Consider the following 26069-nt stretch of genomic DNA (forward strand, 5'->3'; position numbering starts at 1 on the left):
CAAAGGCCTCTCGGAGCCCAAGGGGGTTTAAATCCCTTCAGGGTTCGAGAGGCCTTTGCTCACAGCAGCAGCATTGGACCTTGCTCTGTGGGCTTCTACCAGCTCGTAGAAGCCCGGAGCACTCCATTGTATTCAATTGAGTACTCCACATTCCAATGTTCTAATACATAGTCTTTGTAGGAGAGTAGGATCTGCTTCTTATGGTTACCCCCACTTTTTGCTGATGTAGCGCTGTTTTCGACTTAGACTGACTGTGATCCTGCTATCCAGGACCCCAGCCTAGCTGCTTTCTCCTCCAAATTGATTGCATGTACTTTAGGTACACTCCAGATTGGATACTGGGGTACCCTTATCAGTCCATAGTATATGGTACACCATGTACCCAGGGCATAGGTACCCCAGAGGCCTCCCAGGGGCTGCAGCATGTATAATGCCACCCCTGAGAGACCATTCAAACTGACATCACAGGTCTGCTACCCCTTACTTAGATATAGGTTAGCTATGTCTATTCTAAATCACTGCACATATAAACCTATCAGTCACCCCTATGGCAGGTCTGAAGGCAGGGTCCTGGGTTTTGTATGAGAGGGTGCCCTGCATGAGCAGAGCCCCTCTGCAGCCTTCGGAATCTATTCCCCGGGGTTGTCTGTGATGCAACCAAACCATATATACTTAAGTGCATTATAACCTCGCGGTAAATGCTAACTTTAAAACAGCTGCTTAGAAACATCATGTTGTGTTTGGTGCCAAACACCTTGGAATCATACCTCCACACCAGTAACTCCCTCGTGGAACCACTACTGTGGGTCACTGGTCTACCCGATACCAGCTTTCTCGACCTGAGCATCGCAAAATGGATGCTGCCCGCCACAGACACGAGTCTACCCTCCTGCTGCTGAGTTGCGCTCGAGCAGGGGAAGGCTTGGCAATAGGTTTCCTGTCACAGGGAGGTGTGACCACCTCCCAGACAGGATTTAGTGTATTGGGGCAGGGTGGGTGCACTCTGAGAGTGCCTGAAAGCCTGCACTGGGGGCACATTTGCTGACCCTGTGCATAGTCCAGCTCAAACCAGTTGCAGGAGACATTTGCTCTGGCATGAAACTGGACAAAGGACATTGTTGTAACCACCCCTCTGTCCTGACCCTACCATAGGTGGGTCCCCAGAGTTTGTCCAACCCCTTCCTTGGTTATAAAGTAAGAAATCTGACTACAGGACTTTAGATTTTACCTGGACTAAACTCTGCAAGTAGAAACCAAGTACTTCGACAATCTACACTACGCTGGACGTCAGAGAACTCTCCCTTGGAGTAAAGAAGTTACTCCCCTGCTGAAGCAGGCACCTTAATGTATCTGACCGGTTTGCATCTCCCGCGCTCCTGAGGACTCCGAAGATTTCTGTAACACAGGAGGTGGGTTCCTGAGCGTGTCGGAGGTCGATCTGCTCTCTCAGCAATTCTGAGACCAGTATCCCTTGTGGGGCCCGTGCAACCCAAACTCCTGTGACTGTGTACTTTTGCAGCAGCATATGCTTTTTGGCGATCCCTTAGGCTGTGCTTTGGACTACATGAAGACCTGACCCCAAGCAGTATTTCAACTGAAGATTTCTGGCCTCACTCCAAGAGTGCTCCGTGATGCAGCTCGAGGTCCCTTCGCGATCCCTGGTCCGTTGGCCTGTGGGTCCCTGTGAAGGTAACTTTGATTTCTCTTGGGCTTCCCTGGTTGCTCCAGACGTGCACTGAGTCCCCATAGCTTGGAGAGTCTCCAGGACCTTGCTGGTCCTCACCCTAACGTGTTTCCTCTGCCCACGTGGGTTGCATTTGCCAAGGCTTGGTGGTGTTCAATCTGGACACTGACTCCTCAGCACTCGGCACCCCTCATGGGACAGCTCAACTCCGGACTTTGCTCATCGTCGACGTCTCCTGATCCCCGTGGCTGCAGGATCAAGCATCCAATCTTTACACCTGAAGCACCAGACACCGGTGGACATTCGTCTACCGAGCCCCTGGTCACCCTGAAGAGACCCAGACTCCGTCCCCTCTGCTGTCAGGTTCTTCTCACCTCGGATCCAGGCTTGGATTCCACCGGACACTTTTCGTCTTTCCGGTAGCAGCACTTCTTTGAGTAACGCCATTGAAAACGACAAAGGGTTCCGACACCACTTGACCCCTATGCACCCGGCTCCCTTGGAATAGGTAACACAGGTACTTCGGTACTCACACGGGTGCTGGCCTTAGAACATTCTATGTTCCAAAGGGTTTGGTTTAAGTCCACTCCGAAGTGTCCTTAAACGGTTTTCCAACCACGACTCTCCCATAGAGTTGTACGGAACTTGCGTCTGTGTTCACACTCACTGCACCCGTCCTCCGTGGGCTCCCTGTGTCACTCCTTGGGGTGGTTCTTTGGGGTCCCTAGGCACTGTGTCTAGTGAAGTCGTTGTTGTTATACCATTTCTTTTAGTATATCATTCGGTCTCCCTCTGGAGCCCACTGTGTATTGTGTATTGTCATTCTATTGATTAAGTATTGTGTGCCTTGTGCTCTAATCTCGTATAGAGGTTAGTAGAGAGTGTTTAGCAATAAATAAATATATTTTATATATCTCTTGTGTGGTTCTCCTTTCCTTTGGTTATTCAGGGGGTTCTGATCTGGTAAAACAAGCTGCTTTACACTCCTTCGAGACTTACCCTGAAGGCTGCTCTCCACAGCTATCACTAGGATAGCTTTCTATAAAGGTTGTCTTTAAACTAATCATCAATAAGGGTTGTTTGGACTGATGTAAGGTGCCCACTTTAATTGGTGGTAACAGACTACAGGAGGCAGCCCATAAACTCTAAAGAGACCAGGGCAATAATCTGTAAGAAACAACAAAGTCTCAAGGGTATCGTTTCAAAGGAAAATTATACATATACGTGTAATGACACAATTAATTATACAGGATTATGTATAATTGTCCTTTGAAACGATACCCTTGAGACTTTGTTGTTCGTTACACACTTTAATTAGTGGACAGCATTTACCAGGCCAACTTCTCACAGTCTTGAGTTGACATAGCAAAACTGAGCCCATCTTATATATTTCCAGTGAGTGCTCAACCATGTGGTACTGCTCCAAAGCAGTTCACACTGGGAGGGTGGGTGGATGAGTGAGTGGGTGGGTGGGTGAGTGAGTGGGTGGGTGGGTGGATGAGTGAGTGGGTGGGTGGATGAGTGAGTGGGTGGGTGGGTGGATGAGTGGGTGGATGAGTGAGTGGGTGGGTGGATGAGTGGGTGGGTGGGTGGATGAGTGAGTGGGTGGGTGGATGAGTGAGTGGGTGGGTGGCTGGTTGGGTGGATGAGTGAGTGAGTGGATGGGTAAGTGAGGTGGTGGGTGGATGAGTGGGTGAGTATGTGGTTGAGTGGGTGGGTGGGTGGTTGGTTGGTTGGGTGTCTGAGTGTGTGGTTGGGTGGATGGGTGAGTGAGTGAGTGAGTTGGGTGGCACCCCACAGGCCAGTGCAATTATTTTTCCACCTATGTTTGACCTGACACCCAAGAGAAGGTAAAGGAGAGCATTGAATACATGGAAAAGCAGTGGTGAGCTCCGAGAGGAGACCTATTTCCTTCACCCATGCACTAGATGGTGGTGCCAACCTACTGTGTTTTATGAATGCTTAGCTGCAACTAGCCTACTTTTATCTGTGTCATAGAAGTGGAGACCTCCTGGCCCATTCCTGTAGAGTTCTGCTTCTACATACCAACACACATCCTAGCACTAACATCTCAAGTGTATGTTGTGCATGGTCAAGTATGTGGCGTGCATGTTACATGCATTGTGCATATAAGTGAACCAGAGCAATGAAGGCCTTTGGGGTCCATTTTGGACAGAGTAGATGTTTTCCCCAGACAACGGATGTTTATTCCTGACGTTCCTGAAGCTAAAGTTAGGAGGCGTAAACATTATTTGGGGAAAGAGGAGACAAGGCTCTTGTAGAAATTAGATCAGGCATGTTGCTGAGAGGAGTTGCTAATGCGTCTTCCTAAAGCACTGCCATTTGGTAGATGGTGGGGCTGTTCAAGCTCAAAGGGATTCCTTAGGTAAGGGCAGCCTTTTGTTTTTCCCACTGATCATCCTTCAGTGTGGCTTGCACTAGCAAGGTGCAGAAAGCCTGCACCTCTTTATTCCTCTGTTTTGGATGTACGACGGTACAACGCGTGGTATTACCACGCGTACCGTTACAACGCGTCTTTTACAACGCAAGTCGTTACCACGACTTGCGCTGTAGGGGTGCGGACTTAGGAATAGTTTAATTTACTATTCCAACATCAGCTTAAGTACAGTAGGGAAGGTGTTGGAATAGTAAATCTACTATTCCTTATCTTAGAGCGCCCTCCAGCGCAAGTCGTGGTTACGACTTGCGTTGTAAAAGACGCGTCGTAAAAGAACTGCGGGGTAACATCCGCATTGTAAAGGATGTTCCCCCTCTGTTTTGGGTGCTCCATGCTGGACGCTAGCCTACTGTGAGGAGCATCACTCTATGCAAACACTGTGTCTGGAGAGCAAACTAAAGACAACACTTGAAAGAAGAATCCCAACAAACTGGTTCTCAAGAACAAGTTACTTACTTTCGGTAACAATATATCTGTAAGAGACATATATTAGTTATGATTCCTCACCTTAGAATTTCCCCCAGGCGTCAGACTGGATCCGGAGAATCTTTCTTCAGCAGTACCCCTGCTCGTCAGTAGGTGGCATCGGTCGACTCCGCATTCGTCGTTGGCATCGTGATTGCCAGAATTATTTTGCGGTATCTACATAGACGCCACCCCTGCCCGCTGATGTCAGTTCTTTACACAACATTCCACGCCAAAAGCGCAGAGCCATGCAAGACACTGACCCCTGGTGCACAAAACTAGGGCCCTGAAAGGGAGTCCGTTACCCTAGAAGTGGGTTCGCAGAACAGGGAGGATGGGTGGGGTAGAGAGGAATCCATAACTAATATATGTCTCTTACAGATATATTGTTACTGAAGGTAAGTAACTTGTTTATCTGAAAGAGACTATTAGTTATGTATTCCTCACCTTAGAATAGATACCCCAGCAATACCAACCACGTAGGTGAGTCTGCGAACTAAGGTCACACCAGAAAGTCCTGGAGAACTCAGCGGCCAAAGAAGCTGTCTCTCCGGACTTGGCTGTCCAGGCAGTAATGTTTGGTGAAACTGTGCAATGAAGCCCACGTGGCTGCCTGGCAGATGTCATGAAGAGGGACACCAACTCCCAAAGCAGTAGTGGCTGCCCTCGCCCTGGTGGAATGGGCGCGCAGCCCCACTGGAGGTTCCTTCTTCGCTAAGGAATAGCAGATTTTGATGCAAAGAATGACCCATTGAGAGATGGTCTGCTTTTGCACGGCCCGCCCTTTCTTGGAGCCCACATAGCAAACAAAGAGCTGGTCATCCACCCGGAATTGTTTCGTGCGATCCAGATAGAATGAAAGCGCATGTTTTGGATCCAGACAGTGGAGCTTCTCCGCCTCTTTAGAAGGATGCGGGCCAGGAAGACGGTGGGCAAAGTAATGGTCTGACCTATGTGGATGGAAGTAACCACTCAGGGAATGAAAGCAGGCCTAGTGCGAAAGACAACATTGTCCAGATGAACAGCCAGGAAAGGAGTTTGAAAGAAAGAGCTTGAAGCTCCCTCACCCTGCGAGCAGAGGTAATAGCAACCAAAAAGACAGTTTTGAGTGTCAAAAGTCTGAGAGAACAGTTATGTAGCAGCTCGAAAGGAACGCACATAAGATAGGTCAGAACCAGATTCAAGTCCCATTAGGGCATTACGAAAGGGACAGGAGGAAGCAAGTGAGGGGTCTTGAAAAGTAAAGGTTGATCTGGAAGGCGACGAAAGGCCGAAATGACCGAAAGGTAGCCATTGAGAGTGCCCAGAGCAGAGCCCTGCTGGGCCAAGGAAAGAATGAAGAGGAGAACCTCTGAAAGGGGGGCAGAAAGGGGATCCACAGTCTTTGCTGTACGCCATTGCACAAATTTGTTCCATCTATAGGCGTATACCGTTTTGGTAGAGATGCGCCTGGCTACCAAGATAACATTACAGACTTCGGGAGGAAGGTCGAAAGCTGTCAACTGTCGCTGCTCAATCTCCACGCAATGAGGTGGAGGCTGGACAAGTTCGGGTGGAGGACCGTCCCCTGCTGCTGCAACAGAATATCCTCCTGAAAGGGCAGTCTGATCGGAGGGTCGATGGCCATGTGCAAGAGCTCGGTATACCAGACTCTTCGTGCTCAGTCCGCAGCCACAAGAATGACTTGGGCCTGGTCGCGCTTGATTTTCTTCAGCACTCTGGGTACAAGTGGTATAGGCGTACAGAAGACGGCAACTCCACTCGCAACAAAAAGCGTCACCTAGCGAGTGCCGCCTTGGAAATTCCAACGTGCAGAACTGCTGACATTGCGCGTTCTCTTCGGTGGCAATTAGATGTAACCAAGGCCCTCCCAACTGCTGACAGAGACCTTTCACCACCTCCGAGTGAAGACGCCATTCGTGATCCATCATACACCGGCTGCTGAGTCTGTCCGCTCTGGCGTTCAGTGAATCTGCCAGATGTTGAACCACCAGGGACATGCCCTGATGTTCCAGCCGTGTCCAAAGATGAAGAGCCTCTTAACATAGGGTCCACGACCTCACCCCGCCCTGTTTGTTGCAGTACCACATGGCAGTGGTGTTGTCCGTGAACACCTGCACTACCCTTCCTTTGACGGAAGGAAGAAATGCCTTCAGTGCAAGACGAAACGCCCTGAGCTCTAGAAGGTTGATATGGAGCCCGGACTCTGCCGGAGACCAGAGGCCTCTCATCTCCGTCCCCACCATGTGGCCGCCCCACCCCAGAAGTGATGCATCGTCACCACTGTGAGCTCTGGTTGGGGAAGGGAGATGGATCTGCCGTTGACATAATCCTGGTTGGTTAGCCACCACTGCAATTGGTGTGCAGTGCCCTCTGAGATCTGGATGCAATCAGAAAGATTTCCCTGATGCTGTGCCCACTGGAACTTCAGGTCCCACTGCAGAGCCTTCATATGCAACCTGGCATAGTCCACCAAAAGAATGCAGGCGGCCATGAGGCCCAGTAGCCTCAGGGTCATTCTGACCGAAACCCGGGATAGAGGCTGAAAGATTGGAATCTTATCCCGAATATCCCGGACTCGCTGTTTGGGAGGATAAGCCCGAAACTGCACTGTGTCCAGAACCGCTCGAATGAAAAGGAGCTTCTGAGAGGGAATCAGGTGTGACTTCAGCACATTGATGGTGAACCCCAGTGAATGCAGGAGGTCCGCTGTAGTCTGGAGGTGGGAGACGACAGCCTGGGACGAGCCCGCCTTTAACAGCCAGTCATCAGGATAGGGAAAGACTGGAACCCCAGATCTCGCAGATGAGCTGCGACCACTGCCATCACTTTCGTGAAGGAGCGCTGGTAAGGCCAAAGGGGAGCACGGTAAACTGAAAGTGATCGTGGCCTACCATGAACCGTAGAGAACGCCTGTGGGCCGGCAGGACGGGGATCTGAAAATAAGCATCCTTCAAGTCCAACGCTACCATCCAGTCCCCAGGGTCGAGGCAGACAAGACCTGAGCCAATGTCAACATTCTGAACTTCTCCTTCCGGAGGAAGTAGTTGATGTTCCTGAGATCCAAGATAGGACGCCGGCCCTTGTCCTTCTTGGGCACCAGAAAGTAGTGGGAATAACAACCACAACCTTCTTCTGGGCAGGAACTTGCTAGAATACTCCCTTGGCCAAGAAAGCCGTCACTTCCTGGCGGAGAAGGGTCAAAGTGATTCTCCGACATGCACTGGATTGTTGGTGGCATGGAGGGAGGGATTGTCTCGAAGTGGAGGGAGTAGCCCCTTCCGACTATCTGCAAAATCCACCTGTCCGAAGTAATGTTGAGCCAGTGGGGGAGGTGATGGCGGATCGTGCCACCCTCTGACGAATGGTGGGCCTGCAAGATCAGACTAGGAGGGCTTGGAGGGTGCAACACCACTGCATATGATGCACCCTCCTCCATAGCCACGGTAGGAGGAGACAGCATGCCAAGTTCTGGGGAGATGTCCATACCACTGGCCTCACCCAACTCCTCTCTCCAGTCCAGTACATCCAACTGGTCTGCCAGACGGTCCACAGACCCCTCCCAGTCCTCCTCACCCTCCACTCAGGGCAATAGGGGACACCAGGGGAGAAAAAGAGTACAAAAGTACAGGTCGGCGCCAGTATTGACGTCGGTCACCTCCGGTCCGGCTCCGAGTCCACATCGAGTGGGAGACTGGGGTGGATGTCGGTTGGGGACACAACAGGCATTGGAGGGGGCGGAGGTGTTGCCAATGGATTCTGCACCAGAGGAGGTGTTGTTAGGTCAACCGGCGCCAATCCGGATCCAGGCCAGGATCCCTGGGGGCCCTGCGGCACCGGAGCTGAAGCCGCCGGCATCAATGGCCTAGAACCCTGAGCTGAGTCTGCGGGGCCCGAAGGCTCGCTGGCGGAGTCGGGCTGCCCAAAGATAGAGTAGAGGGCTTCGTAAAAGCTACGAAGAAGGGCAGGGGTTGCTCCGGCTCCCAGGAAGGTTGGGAGGCTCGGAACTGACCCCAAAAAGCTCAGCGGACGGAGTTGGGTGAATACCTTCCGCATCCCGTGTCATGTCGGCCGCCGGACGGGGAGAACGCGAAGAGCGACGTTGCTTCTTCGCCTTTTTCATGCGCTTCGACTTATCCGAAGACTTTGATGAGGAGTGGTGGTGATGACTCTGCGGCCGGTCCCATGACCCCCCTCTTAACCCGAACCTCGAGCGGTGCGGAGCCGACTGCCGGGCCTCCAGAAGCTTTCGAGACAGCTCCTGCAAAGACTTCAGGGCCATTGTCTGGCAGTCGGAGCATGACTTCGGGTTGTGGTCATGCTCCAGTCACAAGAGGTAAATGACTTACTTGGAGTTAGATGTAACGCTGCGCGTTACTGACAGGTACTGAAACGGGTGATGGACGCTGAACGCGGGAAGTTCAAGTTTAAGGAAATGGACCTAGGGGCGTGAGGTAGAAAGAAGACTGAAAAGCGGAACGGGATGGGCGGAAAAACGAGCTTAGGATAAGAAGGGATTATGGCGCCATCTTGGAGTGGGGAAAATAAGAAGGGGACGGGTGAAGATATGGTGAAAATGTGGGGTGTGGGTGAAACGTAAAAGAATCCCTTGAACAATCTCTTTGTCACCTCAATTCAAAGGATGAACGCATTAAGCTAACTTGGCAAATCAGCAATTCTGAAATAACATTCTTGGATGTCAATATCAAAATCTCTTCAACTGGCATCACCACGGATCTTCACAGAAAAAGCACTGATCGCAACAACACATTGCATTATCAGAGCTATCATCAAGAGTCCCTGAAAAAAAGCACTTGCCTTTCTCTCAATTACTACGTGTCAAACGTATAGTGTCCGATGAAGAAATTATGAAAACACGCATGCAAGAAATGCACAATCGTTTCTTGGATAGAGGATATCCAACACAAGTTCTAACTGAGGCACAAACTCGTGTGGCACAAATATCGCGACAAGAGGCTCTCACTAAACAACCTGTTAAGGAACAACAACGAATAGTTTTGGTATCTAAGTACTCAACAGTCAGTAACATCTACAAAAGAATCATTCTTAAACACTGGCCTATTCTTCAAGTTGAACCAGACTTTGGTGACATGTTTAAACCTTTACCCTTGTTTGCACATACCAGAAGCAAAAACATCAAAGAGATATTATCCAAACCCACCAATATAGCCCAAAATTACAAAGGTACCCAGCCTTGCCTTAACTGTAGCCATTGTAACTGTGTAATTAAAGGCAATATCATTAGTCACCCTATGAAAGGCAACGCCATTAAACTACAAGTGAATGGGACATGTGACTCTTGCAACCTAATATATGCCCTGAAATGTCCGTGCGGCAAACTGTATGTTGGCAAAACAGAAAGAAAAATTAAGACACGTTTAAATGAACATAAGTCAAACATCCGACTCAAAAACACCAAATCCAACATAGCTATGCATTTTCTGGAAGCCCGTCACACCATTGCTCAACTGCAATTCATCATTCTTGAAATTGTCAATAAAAAAGAAGGAACTGATAACAACAAACTCCTATTAAAAAGAGAACTCGAATGGATGTTCCGCCTACAGACCCAGAAGCCTTTTGGCCTTAATGACCGTTTCGAATATAGCTGTTACTTATAATGTGTCAGATTGTATATATTGTTCTCTTTATTGTCATTGTTCTCTTTATTGCCTAAGTTTCATTTAACTTTTTTTACGTTTCACCCACACCCCACATTTTCACCATATCTTCACCCGTCCCCTTCTTATTTTCCCCACTCCAAGATGGCGCCATAATCCCTTCTTATCCTAAGCTCGTTTTTCCGCCCATCCCGTTCCGCTTTTCAGTCTTCTTTCTACCTCACGCCCCTAGGTCCATTTCCTTAAACTTGAACTTCCCGCGTTCAGCGTCCATCACCCGTTTCAGTACCTGTCAGTAACGCGCAGCGTTACATCTAACTCCAAGTAAGTCATTTACCGTCTGTTAATCTGCTACGTTGCAATGTTTGTCATTCACACCCTGTTACCGTTAAGCTCACACCCTTTTTGAGTTATTAGCCGGCACCACCTATCACTCGCCCCCTCGCCATCAAACAATGTCCAAATTTCCTCACTCATTGATAGGCACTTTAAATTACTTAGCTCATGACAGCGCCCCTTACCCTTCTATCCTTACACCACTTTGTCTTCTTTCTAGCACTCCTTGAGAAAGGGCATCGCCCGAAATGCATCGGAGTGGAGTTATGCACCTTGAATGTTCCTCATTCTTGAAATAATTAACAACACTGGATTGATATGAATTGAATATCGACCTCATGAAAAAAACATGTTGTTTCAATAAATTCTCAAATTTTGAATGATCAACCATTGAAAGACATTCTTTGTCCAACCGGAGTGCCAGAGTGGGGATGTATCTGCATATGTTTATGCACACACAACTTCGTCAATTTCAGTAGTGTTTCAGCTGGAGACACTACCCACTTGTGCACCCACCACATCGCTCAACTCAATTTGAACCTACTTAACTATAGCAGTGCACCGCCTGCCACCCTTTCCAGTCACAAGAGGCACACAAGGTGAGGGTCCGTCACCGACATCAGCCTGTGGCAGGAGCCAAAAGGCTTGAAGCCGGTCAGCCGCGATGACATCCCTGTGCACCAGGAGTCGAAAAGATGTCAACAAAAAGTTGAAAAAAGAGAGTCAAAAAGTGACTTGAGGTACCTCTTTCTCCGGAGCTGCGCTGGCTGGCGCGGAAAAAGAAAGAACTGACATCAGCGTGCAAGGGCGGTGTCTAAGTAGATACCGCAATGTCATTCTGGCAATCACTACGCCAATGACAAACTCGGAGTCGTTAGACCGCACTTACCGACGCACAGGGGTACTGCTGAAGAAAAATTCTCCGGATCCATTCTGACACCTGGGGGTAATTCTAAGGTGAGGAATCCATAACTAATAGTCTCTTTCAGATAGCGCGGACAGTGAAACCACATCTCATCTGCTTTGACTAAACAAAAGGGAGAGCTCCACCGAACACCCAGAGGACAACTTAGCAGCCAGAGATGGTGTTGCCCGACAGCCATCTTCCCAGATGTGTGGGGACATCATCTGAGTCCACCCTTTTCTACAAGAGCAAATTACCTGTCCTTATGCACCTTGGAAGTCAGCTTCCTGCTGTAAGAGAGAAGGAACCTGTGAACCCTGCAGGCGGAGTGACTTGCAGTAGGAGCGCGGCGCACCATGACTCTGGTGTGTCGGGTCTGCAGAAGTGGAGGACTGAACAGAGTGATTTGTGTGTCCCAATGTGGGCAGGCCCCAGACTCTCCAGTGCAAATCCTGGTGTAAATCATTACAATGCAGTGTGATCTGAGCCACTGAACTCAATCTGTGAAGTTGTGGTGTGACCGGGGCGCCTGCACCTGAATTGTGAAACTATTGTATGGCCCGGAGCTGGTCCACCTACACCCAGGCGGTGCATGACCCAAAGTTGCTGTTTCACCCGAGACCTTGGGGTGTCTGATGCCGGGGTCCACCAACCAATCATTGCACATGGCTGGGTCCAAACTGGGGTGGCGTAGTGGGCAAAAGAACGATGGATCTAACCCAGATCTCTTGACTGAGGGAGAATGTTTGCACCATTCAGCATTCCATGCATCATTTGTTGCAGTTACACCAACCAATCAAGCAGGACTGTGCAAGGCCTCAACAATCTGGACCCAAACAGTGCAAGTGGGACAACACCAAGCACTGGCAAAACCAGTGATGAGAAACTTCAGCCCTCTCATGAGGAGCACATAGACATGTACAGAAAATAGATCTTCCTTTCACAGGCTTGAAACATTTTGAATAGAAGATACAATGGTAAACACCCAGGGTTTAGAAGCAAGATTATTATTTTTTTTAATTAAAATCTGCACCGGTAGGTTTACACTGATGTTTAAGATTAGGTTTTTAAAATTCAGAAATATATGCAACAGTGTTCTGTGAAAGGCGTCACAGCTGCTGCTTTACATGAATACGCCCTGATAGATTTCCTGTTATATATGCAAATTCTCATTTGCATACATAATTCAAAATTGATCATGCAAAAAAGTTGCTTTAAATAGCAAGAATAAAGCTCTGACAACTGTGGGATACTTCATTGTAGGATTTGTGAATACACACACAGACAAAGTTGTGTAGGTGTTTCCACATTGTTCAGGTCATTCCAGCACTGGACACCTGCTGACAATTCCTAAGAGAAGATTTACTACCATGCAATATTACACCGTATTCGCAAATATTAGGCGAGGACATCTTTTTATGAAAGTAAACCTCAGTTTTAGGTTTATATAAAGATGATATGCACATGTTCTTCAGGCTTCGGTGTTCACTGTACAAGAAAATGATTTAGTATGAAGCTAGATGCTTTGGGAATTGGAGCAGAATCTTTCGTTCACGGTCACCTTTTTTTAAACAGCGTCACGTCCACCATATTTAAAGAGCCACTCTGACCCATTTGTAGTCGATTAGCTGGTGATGGGTTCACCCAAACCAGATCTTATTCCTGGAAGGACTTAGATTTTGGGACCCTCAATCTCAATTCACCTCCGCGTTCTCACCCTAGTTTAACTCGGCTCTCTGAACCTGGTAGCAGTTGTCACTTTTAGTCCAGAGTATGTTTCTTGCACCTATGTCTTGAGGAGTCATCGTGATCTCTTATGTAAATAGTAGGTCTTTGGCTTTCAGAGTAATTTGAGATAGCCAATCAGAAGCATTTTTACTTTTTAATGCAGGGGCTAAATTTGATTTCAGTGAGGTATTAAATCTACCTGTATGGTCTTTATGTTGGGAGTACTATAAACGTGAATAGTGTGTTGCCCGTCTGTAGAATATGGAGTCTGTGGCGGTATATATATAGATGTAGATATAGAGAGCATTTTCATTATATGGGGTTTGTACTTTGGACTCATTTTGACAAAGACAATATTAACACACCACATTTAAATTGTTAGGCATGGTTTGGCAAATGCTTGTTTACGCAAGTCCTTGATGTTGATATATAAGATTTAGGTCAACAACATCATTACAATAAAGTGGCATGGTAAACCGGATAAACCATAATCACTCCAACCCTATTCATCTCGAAAAGGCATTCCACAAACCAGTACTAGATTGGAACTAAGACATATAGCACGGGCCAAGCAAGAAAAATACATTTTCAAAAGTTACAAATGCAAAAGATTGCAAAATCTCTAACTTGGGGAGCAATCTTGAAAAAGACAGATAAATCCCTTACAATTTTGTTTTTACTGAAATACAAATTAAAAGAAACTTTGATCAAATGCCCCTTCCCAAAAAACATTTAACAAAAATGTTATTGAAGTTGTAAATTTTGAAAATGATTTTCCAAGGGTCGAAGAGAACAGATTAGGGATAAATCTCAATTTTAGTTATAACTGTTATAAACTGTAAAGCAAATTTTTGGCAGGAGTTACAAGAAGATGATGTGCCTTGCAGACTATATTAGGACCCTTTAGAAGTAATTACAAACTGGTGAATCGTGTTACTTCTCTGGTGCATTTCACCACGTGATCTCCTTGATGTGCAATACAACCTACCTCTTGCAGCACACAAAATTAAAACAACAAAATGTTCCTTATAGAGGCATTTGTGTGATCAAAGTTAAATTTTGAGTCTCTAGCTATTGCGGTGTGAAAATACTAGTAAATTGTCCATAATGTTTAAAGTCTACATAGAAAACAGTAAGTATAAAAACAGAAACAATCCCATGGGTGTTCTGTGCAACCCTAGTTGTTTATAAAGACCAGTTGATCGAAAGGTGTTCAGTCTGAACTAAGTCAAAGCGTTCTATTGCGCGGGCGGGACCGCGTCAGCCAAAGGACGTGCGCAGCACTACGGAGGTAGTGCTTGCGACAGCGGTCGGCCGACTAGCGCAGCGAACGGGTTAGGTAACAACAAAACAAAACCAGCAGATGAGCTGCCGCGTTGTGGTAAGTCGGTGTCCGTGGGTGGCTGTATGTTGATTGGTCTGTGTGCATGAATGCCTGTATAACTCTTGGAAATTCGGAAGTCGGTGCCAGTATAGGTTGTTCCATTGCAATCTCTCGGTTTCTGTGTTTGGCCATGTGTTGTGTGTACTGATGACTGGGCACAACTACTGCGTGTACCCTGTACAGAAACAAACCTATTGGCGTGGTCAGTTTTTGTTTCTAGAGCTGTGAACCACTGCATGCTTACGGCACACGTTTCCTTTTGTGGTGTGAAGACTTACGTATGTGCGGTGAGTCCTCGGGACACACTGGTAATTTGCTTCCATCTGCATCGGTGGCCGCGAGATGACTTCGGGGTGATGTCCACCAGGATTTCGGGCTACTGCTGAAATGTGTATCATCTGCGGGGGAAATAAGCATTGTATTGTAACAAACTTTTATGCCTACCCAATGATGAGAGAAGTACAGACAAGGAGATTTCAAGAGTCAATTCAACGTAGAGGAAACAATATCTCTCTTCTCCCAATCCTGTGCATCTAACAATCTCCAACAATAGGCATTCCAGAAAGTTCCTTTGGTGATGATGTCATCAAGGGTTTTTAGGTGCATTTTGACATCATTCATTAGATGGTTTAATTAATGTGCATGTCAGTGCTAGAAAATGTATCTTAATTTCAGTGGCGGCTGGCATCAACGGGGGGGGGAGTCTGGTGCACGCATATAAAATAAAAAATAAAGGAGGAAACCTGTTTCACTAAATCAATTATTTTAGATTGTCTAACTTTAGACAGCGTAGCTCATATTCTGTAACTGGTGTATTTAAATTTTTCTTTTCGTTTCCTATTTAACCTGTCAATTTGGGACGACCCATCTAAGGTCTTGTCATTTACTAAGAAATTGATTGAAGGCGCTTTCCTTAAGTATAGGGCTGGTTAGGTCTCGCCTACGCAGTGCGCATGCGCTGCATAGGAGGTCCTTTAGCCGTCGCTCTGGTTTTTTGGAGCACATACTCGTGCTTGTGGCGGCATCCACCTTGCGGGAGCATGCAGGGGAGTGCCACAAGCACGAGTATGTGCTTTCAAAAAGCGCAGATTGCGCGCGCACGCAGGCAGCACTCCTGGGCTCTCTCTCTCTCTCTCTCCTCTCGCTTTCTCTCTCTCTCTCTTTCTCTCTGTCTCTCCCGCTCTCTCTTTCTGTCTCTCACTCTTTTCTACATTCGATCTTTGCTCATCTTCATCAGAGTTTTCAATGTTGTTCTGCGATGCATGGTTAACCTAGAATTCATGGGCTGGTATGGTCTGATATCAATGTAGTGTCTTAAGGAGTTGTTCATTTGGGGTATTGTTTAGGCATTGTAGGATTTCTGATTTAATGTCCTTGCCTCTTGTAACTGAAGAAAGTGTTAGCCAAAGAGGAATGTTTGTTGTGCAGTGGGTGATTTTAGCAGGACAGTGGCACAGCTTCACGTAAGGCGTGCCCCTGTCCACTTTCAAATGCGAGCATGGAAACAATCTGTAGTCTCTACAATTTACTTTGAAAAAGCCATGTGCCCTTATCTAGTGTGAAATAGTTAATTCCTTTTATAGCTAACCTCGCTTGCACCTTATTTTTGAGATTCCTGTACCCCAGTGTGCCCCCTTTTCAACGCCCCCTTGTTAATGCCCCAATGCATTTCATTGTACTTTAATGGAAGGGTGGGCGTCTCCCTCTGTGTTAGTGGATGTGTTCCTACCTTAGTGGGGTTGATTGGTGTGGTGGTTGGTGGATGGATGTGACTGCGTGCACATGCACGCAGCACTCCCAGGCTCTCTCTCTCTCTCTCTCTCTCTCTCTCTCTCTCTCCTCTCGCTTTCTCTCTCTTTCTCTCTGTCTCTCCCGCTCTCTTATTTCCATCTTAAATGAGAACATGTTATAAAGTCCAAATCTTGGCAGAAAACGCGTGCTTCCAAGAGCGCAGAACACATGTCTGCCCACACCCTCAATCTCAAAATCTGCAGTTCAAGTTCAAAGTTCAAAAAGTACTTTATTCGGTTAAAACCATAAAAGCAGCAACATGAAATTTACAATCTTACACAGGGAAATTTAAGAAGTGACAAGTCTATTACATTTCATTTTATTTAAACATCACCAATTGTTTTCCGTAATTTAAAAACAAGTTTAAAAAATCTTAAAACTACAGCAACAGTTAAAACCATGTGCAGTCTCTGAAATTCTAAAAAGGCTGGACGGCATCTATTTAAATTCATTTCTTTAAGGAATGGGATTATGAGTTTCCTACGTGGCATAATATAAAATTTACAGAAAAATAAAATATGGATGTCAGATTGGGGCGAGGAATCATCACACGGGCAAGTGGGTAAATTTTGCAACCATTAATTCATTTCTGGGAAGGACAAGAGTCTAAAAAGTATGTTTAATCTAAAACGGGTCAAGAGAAATCGGTCATAATTAGACATCGGGAGAGTTAAATATGGCTGAACTTTGTTGCCAGTTAATAACAAGATGTGCGAGGTAACTGTCTTTTTGCTCATTTCCTCTCGCCTTCTCTTGTCTTCGAGGTATTCTAAACATATTTTTTTCAGCAGTTTCCTAGGTATGTTCCCCATGGTAAGTGGGTCCTCATAGTATTGGCGGCAACCAATTTGAGTCAAAAAACCTTTGACGTAAACTAGCCAATCAAGTCTACCCACATTTTCCATTTTTAATACGTCCTGCAACATAACCCGATTCATGACACATTCGTTAGTTGTCCATACCCTATGCCACAAGAGGATGGGTTGTGTTCTAATTATATCCGAAATATGGTGTTGTCCCAGTTCAATATGACAAATGTAAGTCGAAACACTTTGTGGTACCACTAGGACATCCCTCGAAAATTTGTTTTCGGCTATTTGAATTGGTTCTACGTTCGAATACCCCCAGAGACCGGCACCATACAATGCTACTGATGTACATGTGGCATTATATATAGTCAGGATTTCTCTTATTGGTTTTTTGCCCAGCTTTTTTATAAAAGTCTTTAAGGCCATTATGGTTTTTTGGAACAAAAGAGTTCTGGCCTTTACAGCGCTTGTCCAAACCCCGGATTCATGAAACAAAATACCCAGATAAGGGAAGGTAGTAGTATTTTCCAAAGGTACGTTATTTATAAACATAGTTTTCATCTGCTTTCCAAATCTTGTGCCACAGTTCATGGAGAAAGTTTTGCTGCAGTTGATTTTTAGATCTAGACTCAACATGAACTTCTCAAATGATGATATCAATTTTTGTAGGGCCAAGGGAGTGCGTGCCATTAAGACTGCATCGTCCGCATACAAGAGTGCGGGGATAGGTCTCTTACCAACCCTGGGCATATCCCTACACTCCTGCAGTAGACGATGCTCAAGACCGTTTATATAAAGCAGGAATAGGAAGGGGGCCAGAACACACCCCTGGCGTACTCCACGTCCCACCTCAAATTTTCTAGTACATTTACCCCCCCCCTACCATAGCAGACTGAAGCTGTAGCTCCTGAGTATAATTCTCTCAGGAAGCGAATGATAGGATCTTCCACGCCCAACCCTTTCAGGATTGCCCACAATTTAGTATGTGACACACAGTCGAACGCCGACGAAAGGTCGACAAACGTAAAGTACAGATGTTCACCTTTTACCCTAGTGTACTTTTGCTGAACAATCATTAAGTTTAAGCATTGTTCAACAGTTCAAATGCCCTTCTGAAAACCATACTGTAGGTCGCTCATTATATCATTTTCCTCCGCCCAGCTCTGGAGTCTTGCCAGGATGATTCTTCCAAGGATTTTTACGGATGAGTCAAGGAGGCAGATTGGCCTATAACAGGCACAATTTTGTCTATCTCCCTTCTTATGTATGGGTACAATCACCGATGTGAACCAAGACGGATTAAGGTCCCCTGCAAGTGCTGCATTGAAAAGCTGCACCAGAATGGGGCCCCAGATCTCAGTATTTGCTTTATATAGATCTGCAGGGATCCCATCAGGCCCTGCTGCCTTGCCTCTCTTCGTTGCTTTCACACCCATCATGACTTCATCCAAAGTTATTACCAATTTTTCAACCCCTGCTCCCTTATTGCCCATAGACAGAGAGAAAGAATCTATAGTGTGGGAATCATCTTGGGACCTATAAAGGTTTGAGAAATGGTCCACCCAGTCCTCCTCAACAATTGCTACCTCCATGCGGGCCTTAGAATTGTCAAAGAGGAAGGGGGTGTTAACGGCCCTCCAGAATGCGGATGCATCCTTGGACTGTGAAGCCTCGCAGAGGGCTGCTAGGGCCTCATTTTTTATGAAATTTTTTCTATTATTTAGAGCCTCGTTATATATTTTCCTCAAGCCTCTAATTTCTAATGGGTCTCGGGGTGACCTGTGAATACCATGTTTCAAGTCAGTCAGTGCCCTTGTACATGCATTGTCGAACCAACTTTTATTGCCCTTTATTCTATTCTTTGCCTCTACGCGCAGACTGTTTTTAATTTCAGAAGCTATTATATTAAAATGCTCTATTATCTGCTCGCTGTGAGACTTCTCCCCTAGGCAAATTGCGAAACTTTCTGGACCGGCGTTCAGCAGTTTCGCGAGGAACATTTCTGGCACAACCTTACCCCATTTTAGAGTATACCCATTCTGCCTCCCCAGAACCACGTCAGAGACTGTCCCTCTGAAAAGCACATCTTCATGATGTTCGTAGAAGGGGTTTTCAACCTCAATTATTTGGGGCAGATGGTCACTTAAAGGTAACTCTATAGTCTTTATCCTGTCGATCTTGTGACTAAAACTATTTGAGGCAATGATAAAGTCAATAGTAGACGATGCTCCTCTACCAATAAATGTGGGGCCAAAGGGAGTAGGTTTTTGGGCAATTTCATTAGCATATCCCAAGTCATACATGAACAGTAATTCGTTTAATAAATCCCCGATCAAGGAGTGGTCAAAATGTGTTAGATTGATATCCTGCTCTAACATTAGGCCACAAGTCACTTGTTTACCCTTTGAGCAGAGTGGACAATTAAAATCCCCCCCCCCCCATAAAATTATCAATTACCTATTGTTTTTTGTCGATTTCATGTTGTAAATCATCCCTAAGCATTTTGAGAGTGTTGGGAATTTCATTTTTCGGAATGTTATTGTAAAAGTTTATAACAACATCATGAATTCCCTTCTTGGTGCTTAGGGTTATTACTTGGTAGAAACTAGATTTAGGGATAAAATAAACTTTCTTGTACTTAAGCTGGTTTGAAAGAAACATAATTAGGCCTCCCTTTGCTCTTCCATATTGCCCCCCCACGGCCGGAGTGAAAAAGCTTCTATAACCATTTATAAACACTGGATCGGTAGACCCGGTTTCTTAAAGGGCCAGGATGTCCCGATCATTTATAACAGTTTCACAGGATGGATTTTTAATTTTGTTCCTTAGTCCTGCCACATTCCAAAATAGGAGTGTACAGGATTTCCTAAACTCATTTGCTACAAGATCACCCAAGGAATTATTGCCAAAGCCTTTTCAGAGGGGGAACTTACTCCGCTCTTGTCCCCCTCTTTTAACATTGGGGTGCTTAAGGTCTTACAGCAATCCTCTTCAGTGTCATCATAAATCATTTTTGGAACCGAATCTGCTTGCCTAGTAACCTCGTTACCCCCCCTGGCATATGTTCTTTTGGATTCCCCTTGAAATCACCTATAGTGACCCCTGAGCCTAATATACCGTATTTTCTGGAGTATAAGACGACTTTTTAACCCTTGAAAATCTTTTCAAAAGTTGGGGGGTCGTCTTATACGCCGGTGTCATTTAATAAGCTAGCGAATATAGCCCAAACCCTACATTTTAAAAGGAAAACTAGGGGGTCGTCTTATACGCCCAGTCGTCTTATATGCCAGAAAATACGGTAGTGGTCTGACAAGTATCCTTCTTGTGTCAATCCACATATTCAAGGCCTGAAAAGGCGTCAAATCGATTATGGGTTGGTATATTGTAAACAGGTGGGGCCGGACCTCTATTGTCCCAGAAATAATTATTTCCATAATTAGGTCCTGGAGTTGGTGGATAAAAATGCAATCGATGAAAATTAAATGGTCTGTGTATCTGGGGAAAAGACGTCTGGCTGAATCCATATTGGTTAGAGCCAGGCCTGTTTATAGGCTGCCTTACTGGCTCCCTGTTTTTAGACTGTTGTACTGGGAAATATGGATAGAAGTAGCTAAGATAATGAGTAGAGATGGAATCGCTACTTCTTGAATCGTACCAATCCCCAATATGCCTAACAGCTCTGTGGTCTTTAAAGTTTACAATAATTACGTCCCCTTTCTTATCTTTGGGACGTGAGCCCACCCAGACTGCGCGCCTAACGTTTAGAATTTCCCCATTAATATGGGCAGGCAAGGGTCTGTTATTGCGTAACCAGTGGGTCACTTTATTTCTTAGAGCTCGATGATCTTCCCTGGTGCCCATAGGGAGCTCGGGAACCCCCGCCATGACTATTGCGTAGGGCGCAGCTTCTGGCGGTAAGTCGACTATTCTGTGTGAATGCCAGTTTGTATTGTGAGAATTCCCTGTCCCGTTCTCCTTAATAGCCTTATTTTGCAGAGGCGCTACTCTATCTTCCAGGATCAAATTTTTCCCCCCTTGGTTGTCTGCTTTACTTAAAGTTTGAATATCAAGCGCAGGCTTTTTATTTGACAGAGGGGATGTGTGTACTTTTTTCGGGGGAGGGCCGGTTGGTTTTTTCACAACTTGGTTTGTTTTTATAGAGGGTGTGGAGCATAATGGGACTTGTTTGGGTGCTGATATCGTTATGGCAGATGTTCCTCTAGATTTTATGATATTTACACCCTTTTCCAGATCTGCTAATAAGAGTGTATTTTTTTCTACCTTTTTCACGATCAGTTCTAGGTGCGTGTTGCACAAAGTAATCTTCTCTAGCAGGGGCTGTATTAGTGTTTTAACCAAACTTTCAATTTTTCCCAAGAAGCCACCTTCACTAAGGGAGCAATGAGTTGTCGTTAGAGAAACCATAGGAGGAGTCGGTGATTCAACCACGTCCACCTGTGTTGAAATGGAACTCCTCTTCTGCATCTTAGCTTGCCGGGCCGTTAATGGACCACCCACTCTTTTTTTGATTTTAACATTTGTGGGAGATATATAGTTTATATTAGGAGGAGATGCAGGAGAGAATCTAGGGGAGTTTGATAACCCTTCATCATCATAACTATTATACAGACTCGGCAAGGACACACGGGTACTAATAGGGGTACTCAACAGGGAAACCTCAGTACTAGAATATTCTGACGCTTCACCTTTGTCCTCCCTGCCTCCAGTATTTAGTAACCCAGTGTGTGCTGCTGTGAGAAGTTGGCCTGGTAGGGGATGTTTCCAATTCTGGAACCACCTACTACCTGACCAAACAATCCCCTTATGGTGTCTGGTTGTAAGTCAACCTTATTAGACAAGCTATCCTAGTGGTAGCATGGACTAAGCAGCCTAAAGGCTTAACTTAAGAGGTCGTGTTAAGCGAGCTGTTTTACCACATACAATCCTGTAATACCAAATGAAAGGACACCACACAAGTATATATTATAAAAATATATGTGTTTATTACTAAAAACAATCCCCAGTATTCTTTATGAATAAAGGGGCACAAGCGTTAAATCAAAAGCACTGTTTAAACATACAAAGTTGCACAATTATGGATGAGGGCAGGGGGCCACTCAAACCATATACTAAACAAGTGGTATAAGAGAGGCCACTCGAACAGTGGTTAGGCCTAGGGCCTAGGGAATCGCTGGGAGCAGTCAGGACAAGCAATGCTGAAGTCGGGAATGGCCCTCGGGATTCGGGAGATGTGCGGAAAGCGCACGCATGCACCAATGTTAACCAATGGTGCGTAAAAGTCAAATAGTTAAAGTTTAAGGACACTTCCGCTGAACCTAGAGGAACAAAACTTAACACACAGACCCTAGAGGTGTGCACCAGTGTGGGGACACCGGCGGAGCAAAGTTACCTCACCCACAGGAAGTGGGTGCACAGGGTCGAAGTGGCGTCGGGTTTTGACACGCAGGCTCTTGGTGCTTGAAGCTGAAAGGGCTGCAGGCAGGGTGAAGACGAAGTGTCCGGTGGAGTCCAAGAGTGGACTCAAGTTGTAGAGTACCTGAAAGCAGAGGGGACAGAGTCTGGGTCACTCAGCAGTGACCAGGGTGGAACCAGGACGGAACCAGGCAATGTCGGGCGCAATCAGGTGGTCGTCGAGGCGCTTCTCTTCGCTGTCACGTGGGCTCTGGGGCATCTGCGACGTCCAGGAGCAGGTCACGATCTGTCCCACGCAGGCTCTCACCGTCGGTGCAGTCGGCTTCCGGTTTGGAGCAAACAAGCCTTGGTAAGAGCAATCCACGCGGGATTGGAAGATGGCGTCTCACTCGGACCAGGAAGGTCAGAGTCGGGGCTCCCTTTCAGGGGAGCTGGTGTGGATCTGGAGCAACCAGAATCACGAGTCTTCTTTTGTAGTTCGTCGGCACAGGGACCACAAGCCAGCTGGCAAGTGACCGGGCCAACGCGTTGAGCCAAATCGTGCCAAAGGGCCCCACGCAGCACTCGTCGAGTGTGGAGGGCTGAACTTCGGCTCAGGAGTAGCTCAGGGTGGGGGCTTCTCAAACCCCGGTGTACAGCTTCGAGGGTCACTCGTGGGCTGCACGGTCAGCGTCTCGTGGTCACTTCAAGATGGCGTGCCCCACGCTTCCGGTCGCCTCCACGGGTCTCAGCTTTGCAAGGACTGTGGATCGGGCTGTTAGAAGCTGGGCAGGCTTGATCTCGTCGATCTCAGTCGCTCGAGTTCCGGCGGGAACTGCAACCAAGTAGACGTCGAGGGCTGGATGGTGCCTGCTGCTGCAGGGTGGTCACTCCTTGACCACAAGGGAGATTCTTCGGGCTTCCACGTTGAGATGGAGGGCGAAGGGTCCAGAATATCGTTTCAAATGTTTCTTCCAGGAAATCTGATGTGCATTGGCACTGCTCCCACTCTTATTCGAATCTGGTGGGCGTGATTACCTGCTAGGTCCCCTCCTATGGGTGGGACCCAGGAAGTGGGTGGATACACCCCCTTCCTTTGATCCAGGCCGCCCTGGCACGAGGGCTGGAGTGCCCCAGAACCGGTTTGGCCGGATTATGCAAGGGGCAGCCTTGTGCGCCCCAGGCAGTGTCTGGTTCCTTTCAAACCTCCCTGCTACAATACACTATCTCCTGTCTGGAGGGCGGTGACACCCTCCTGTGACAGGAAACCCTTTGTCCAGGACCCCCTTGACTGGGTTTCGGTCAGCTCCAGGGGTCCAGACATTTGTCTGTGGCAGAGGCATCCATTTTGTGGATCTTAAGGCCTTTGGAGAAATCAACCGCATTAAAGTGAAGTAACATGTCTTACCCCTCTAGAGGGGTGGAATGCCATCCCCGTCGCCAGAACTGGCGAGGGGATGGTATTCCAAAGCGTATGACACCTTACACGACATGTTTTGATAAAGCCAAACCAGAGTTGCTAAATAACCGCGAGGATTATAAGGCACTTAATAGTATATGGTATGGCATTATCCTGAAACAGCTTAGGGATTTGTTCCCGACGGCTGCAGACAGGCTCAGCTCATGCTAGAGCTCCATCTCACATAAAAACCAAGCACCCAGCCTCCAGGATTGGTGAGGCCTGTCTATAGGAGTGGCTCACAGGTTTACATGTGTCCAGATATAGGTTTAGACATAGGTATACTATATCTAAGCAAGGGGTGTGTACACCACCTTACCCCAGCTGAGTGATCAGCCAGTTGTGTCAATTTAAGAACCAGCCAGGGGTGGCAAAAGATATGCTGCAGCCCCTGGTAGGCCTTAGTGGCTCCTGTGCCCTGTGCACCTATAGTGCATTCTACAGGGGCTGACAAGGAGTCCATTTCCAATTGGTATGTGCCTATAGCACATGTGTCATTAATTTAGTGAGAGAACAGCAGGCTGGGGGTCTGATCAGCAGGCCCACAGCCTCAGTAGTCGAAAACCAGTGAAGCAAAAAGCAAAAATTTGGGGTGACCATAGGATAGCAGACCCTACTCTCCTACAGCTGCGATAGTATGAATTTGGGTAGGCGATGGTACTGTCCCCAAAGAGGATCGTTTATCTGTCGTTGAGTCAGGAGGGGGACCCCTTTTAGAATTAGCTATATCAGTTTTATTCTGATTGTGCTTCCCCCTTCGTCTTGGTATTGCTTTTTTAAATGTTCTAGCCGAACGTGGGGGAAGCGGTGCACGCTCTATTTCCATGGTGGTAGGGATATCTGGCCGATCATCCAGCCTTTCAGCATGCACCTGGGCTATAGCCGTCACTACTTTCCCAAGAACAATGGGGGGATTGTAGATCGTAGGTGTGTCAGCAACTAATAGTGACGCATCATTCTGTATCACTCTAGGACTCCCCTGGCCAAGGGAAGCCCTTCTATCGCTATTAATCTGGTTGATCTTCTTGATCAGATAATTGTCCATGGGACCTAGCCCAGAAGCGATTTTATCAGTGTTAACATTTTTACCGTTTTTATCTTTAGACATCGTACCAACTTGGTTCCACTGACAATCAGAAAGGTTATAGTAACAGAACAGGCCTAAAGCGACCAGCGCTTTTATCAGCAGAAAGTAGTTAAAATATGAACTTCACGGGCAATACATACATATGGGTCTTCCCTTCAGGATCAAGGTCTATGGCCCAGTCCAGTCTCCTCAGGCCTCTGAGGGCCCGCCCTTTGCCCGGGCTTAGCCCGGCGCCGCCCCGCGCGCTCCCGCGAGGCGGGAAATGAGGCTCTGGTTTTAATGCCTCCTGGCGCTGTGCGGCGGGATGCGACTTCCGGCCGCTGGGGCTGATGGTCAGTGTAGTTCCTAGTCCCCTCGCGCTCTCCCCCGCTCTGCGGCTGCACTCGCGGTGTCAGGGGTGCGGCGGCGGGGGGAGAGCGGGAACAGCAGAGCAGAAGGGCTGCGGCGGGCAAAAGCAGCAAACAACGAAGAAGGGTCCACACAGCAAGTGAGTACAGAGGAGTCCCCGCTCTGCCGCAAATGAGGCTCTGGTTTTAATGCCTCCTGGTGCTGTGCGGCGGGATGCGACTTCCGGCCGCTGGGGCTGATGGTCAGTGTAGTTCCTAGTCCCCTTGCGCTCTCCCCCGCTCTGCGGCTGCACTCGCGGTGTCAAGGGTGCGGCGGCGGGGGGAGAGCGGGAACAGCAGGGCAGAAGGGCTGCGGCGGGCAAAAGCAGCAAACAACGAAGAAGGGTCCACACAGCAAGTGAGTACAGAGGAGTCCCCGCTCTTCCGCAAATGAGGCTCTGGTTTTAATGCCTCCTGGCGCTGGGCGGCGGGATGCGACTTCCGGCCGCTGGGGCTGAGGGTCAGTGTAGTTCCTAGTCCCCTCGCGCTCTCTTCCACTTTGCGGCTGCACTCGCGGTGTCAGG

The 26069-nt window shown here is 47.3% G+C and overlaps 1 protein-coding gene across 1 annotated transcript in view; it reads right to left on the reverse strand.

Annotated features, from left to right (window-relative positions):
• LOC144799874 (beta-1,4-galactosyltransferase 1-like) overlaps positions 1-26069 on the reverse strand; it is a 292530-nt gene that overhangs the window by 52219 nt on the left and 214242 nt on the right. Inside the window, exon 2 of the mRNA XM_078671475.1 lies at positions 14880-14999. Coding sequence (XP_078527601.1) covers positions 14880-14999 — 120 coding nt within the window. The remainder of the gene's footprint in view (positions 1-14879; positions 15000-26069) is intronic.

This window comes from Lissotriton helveticus, chromosome 12 (genome assembly GCF_964261635.1).
Source record: "Lissotriton helveticus chromosome 12, aLisHel1.1, whole genome shotgun sequence".
Taxonomy (NCBI): Eukaryota; Metazoa; Chordata; class Amphibia; order Caudata; family Salamandridae; genus Lissotriton; species Lissotriton helveticus.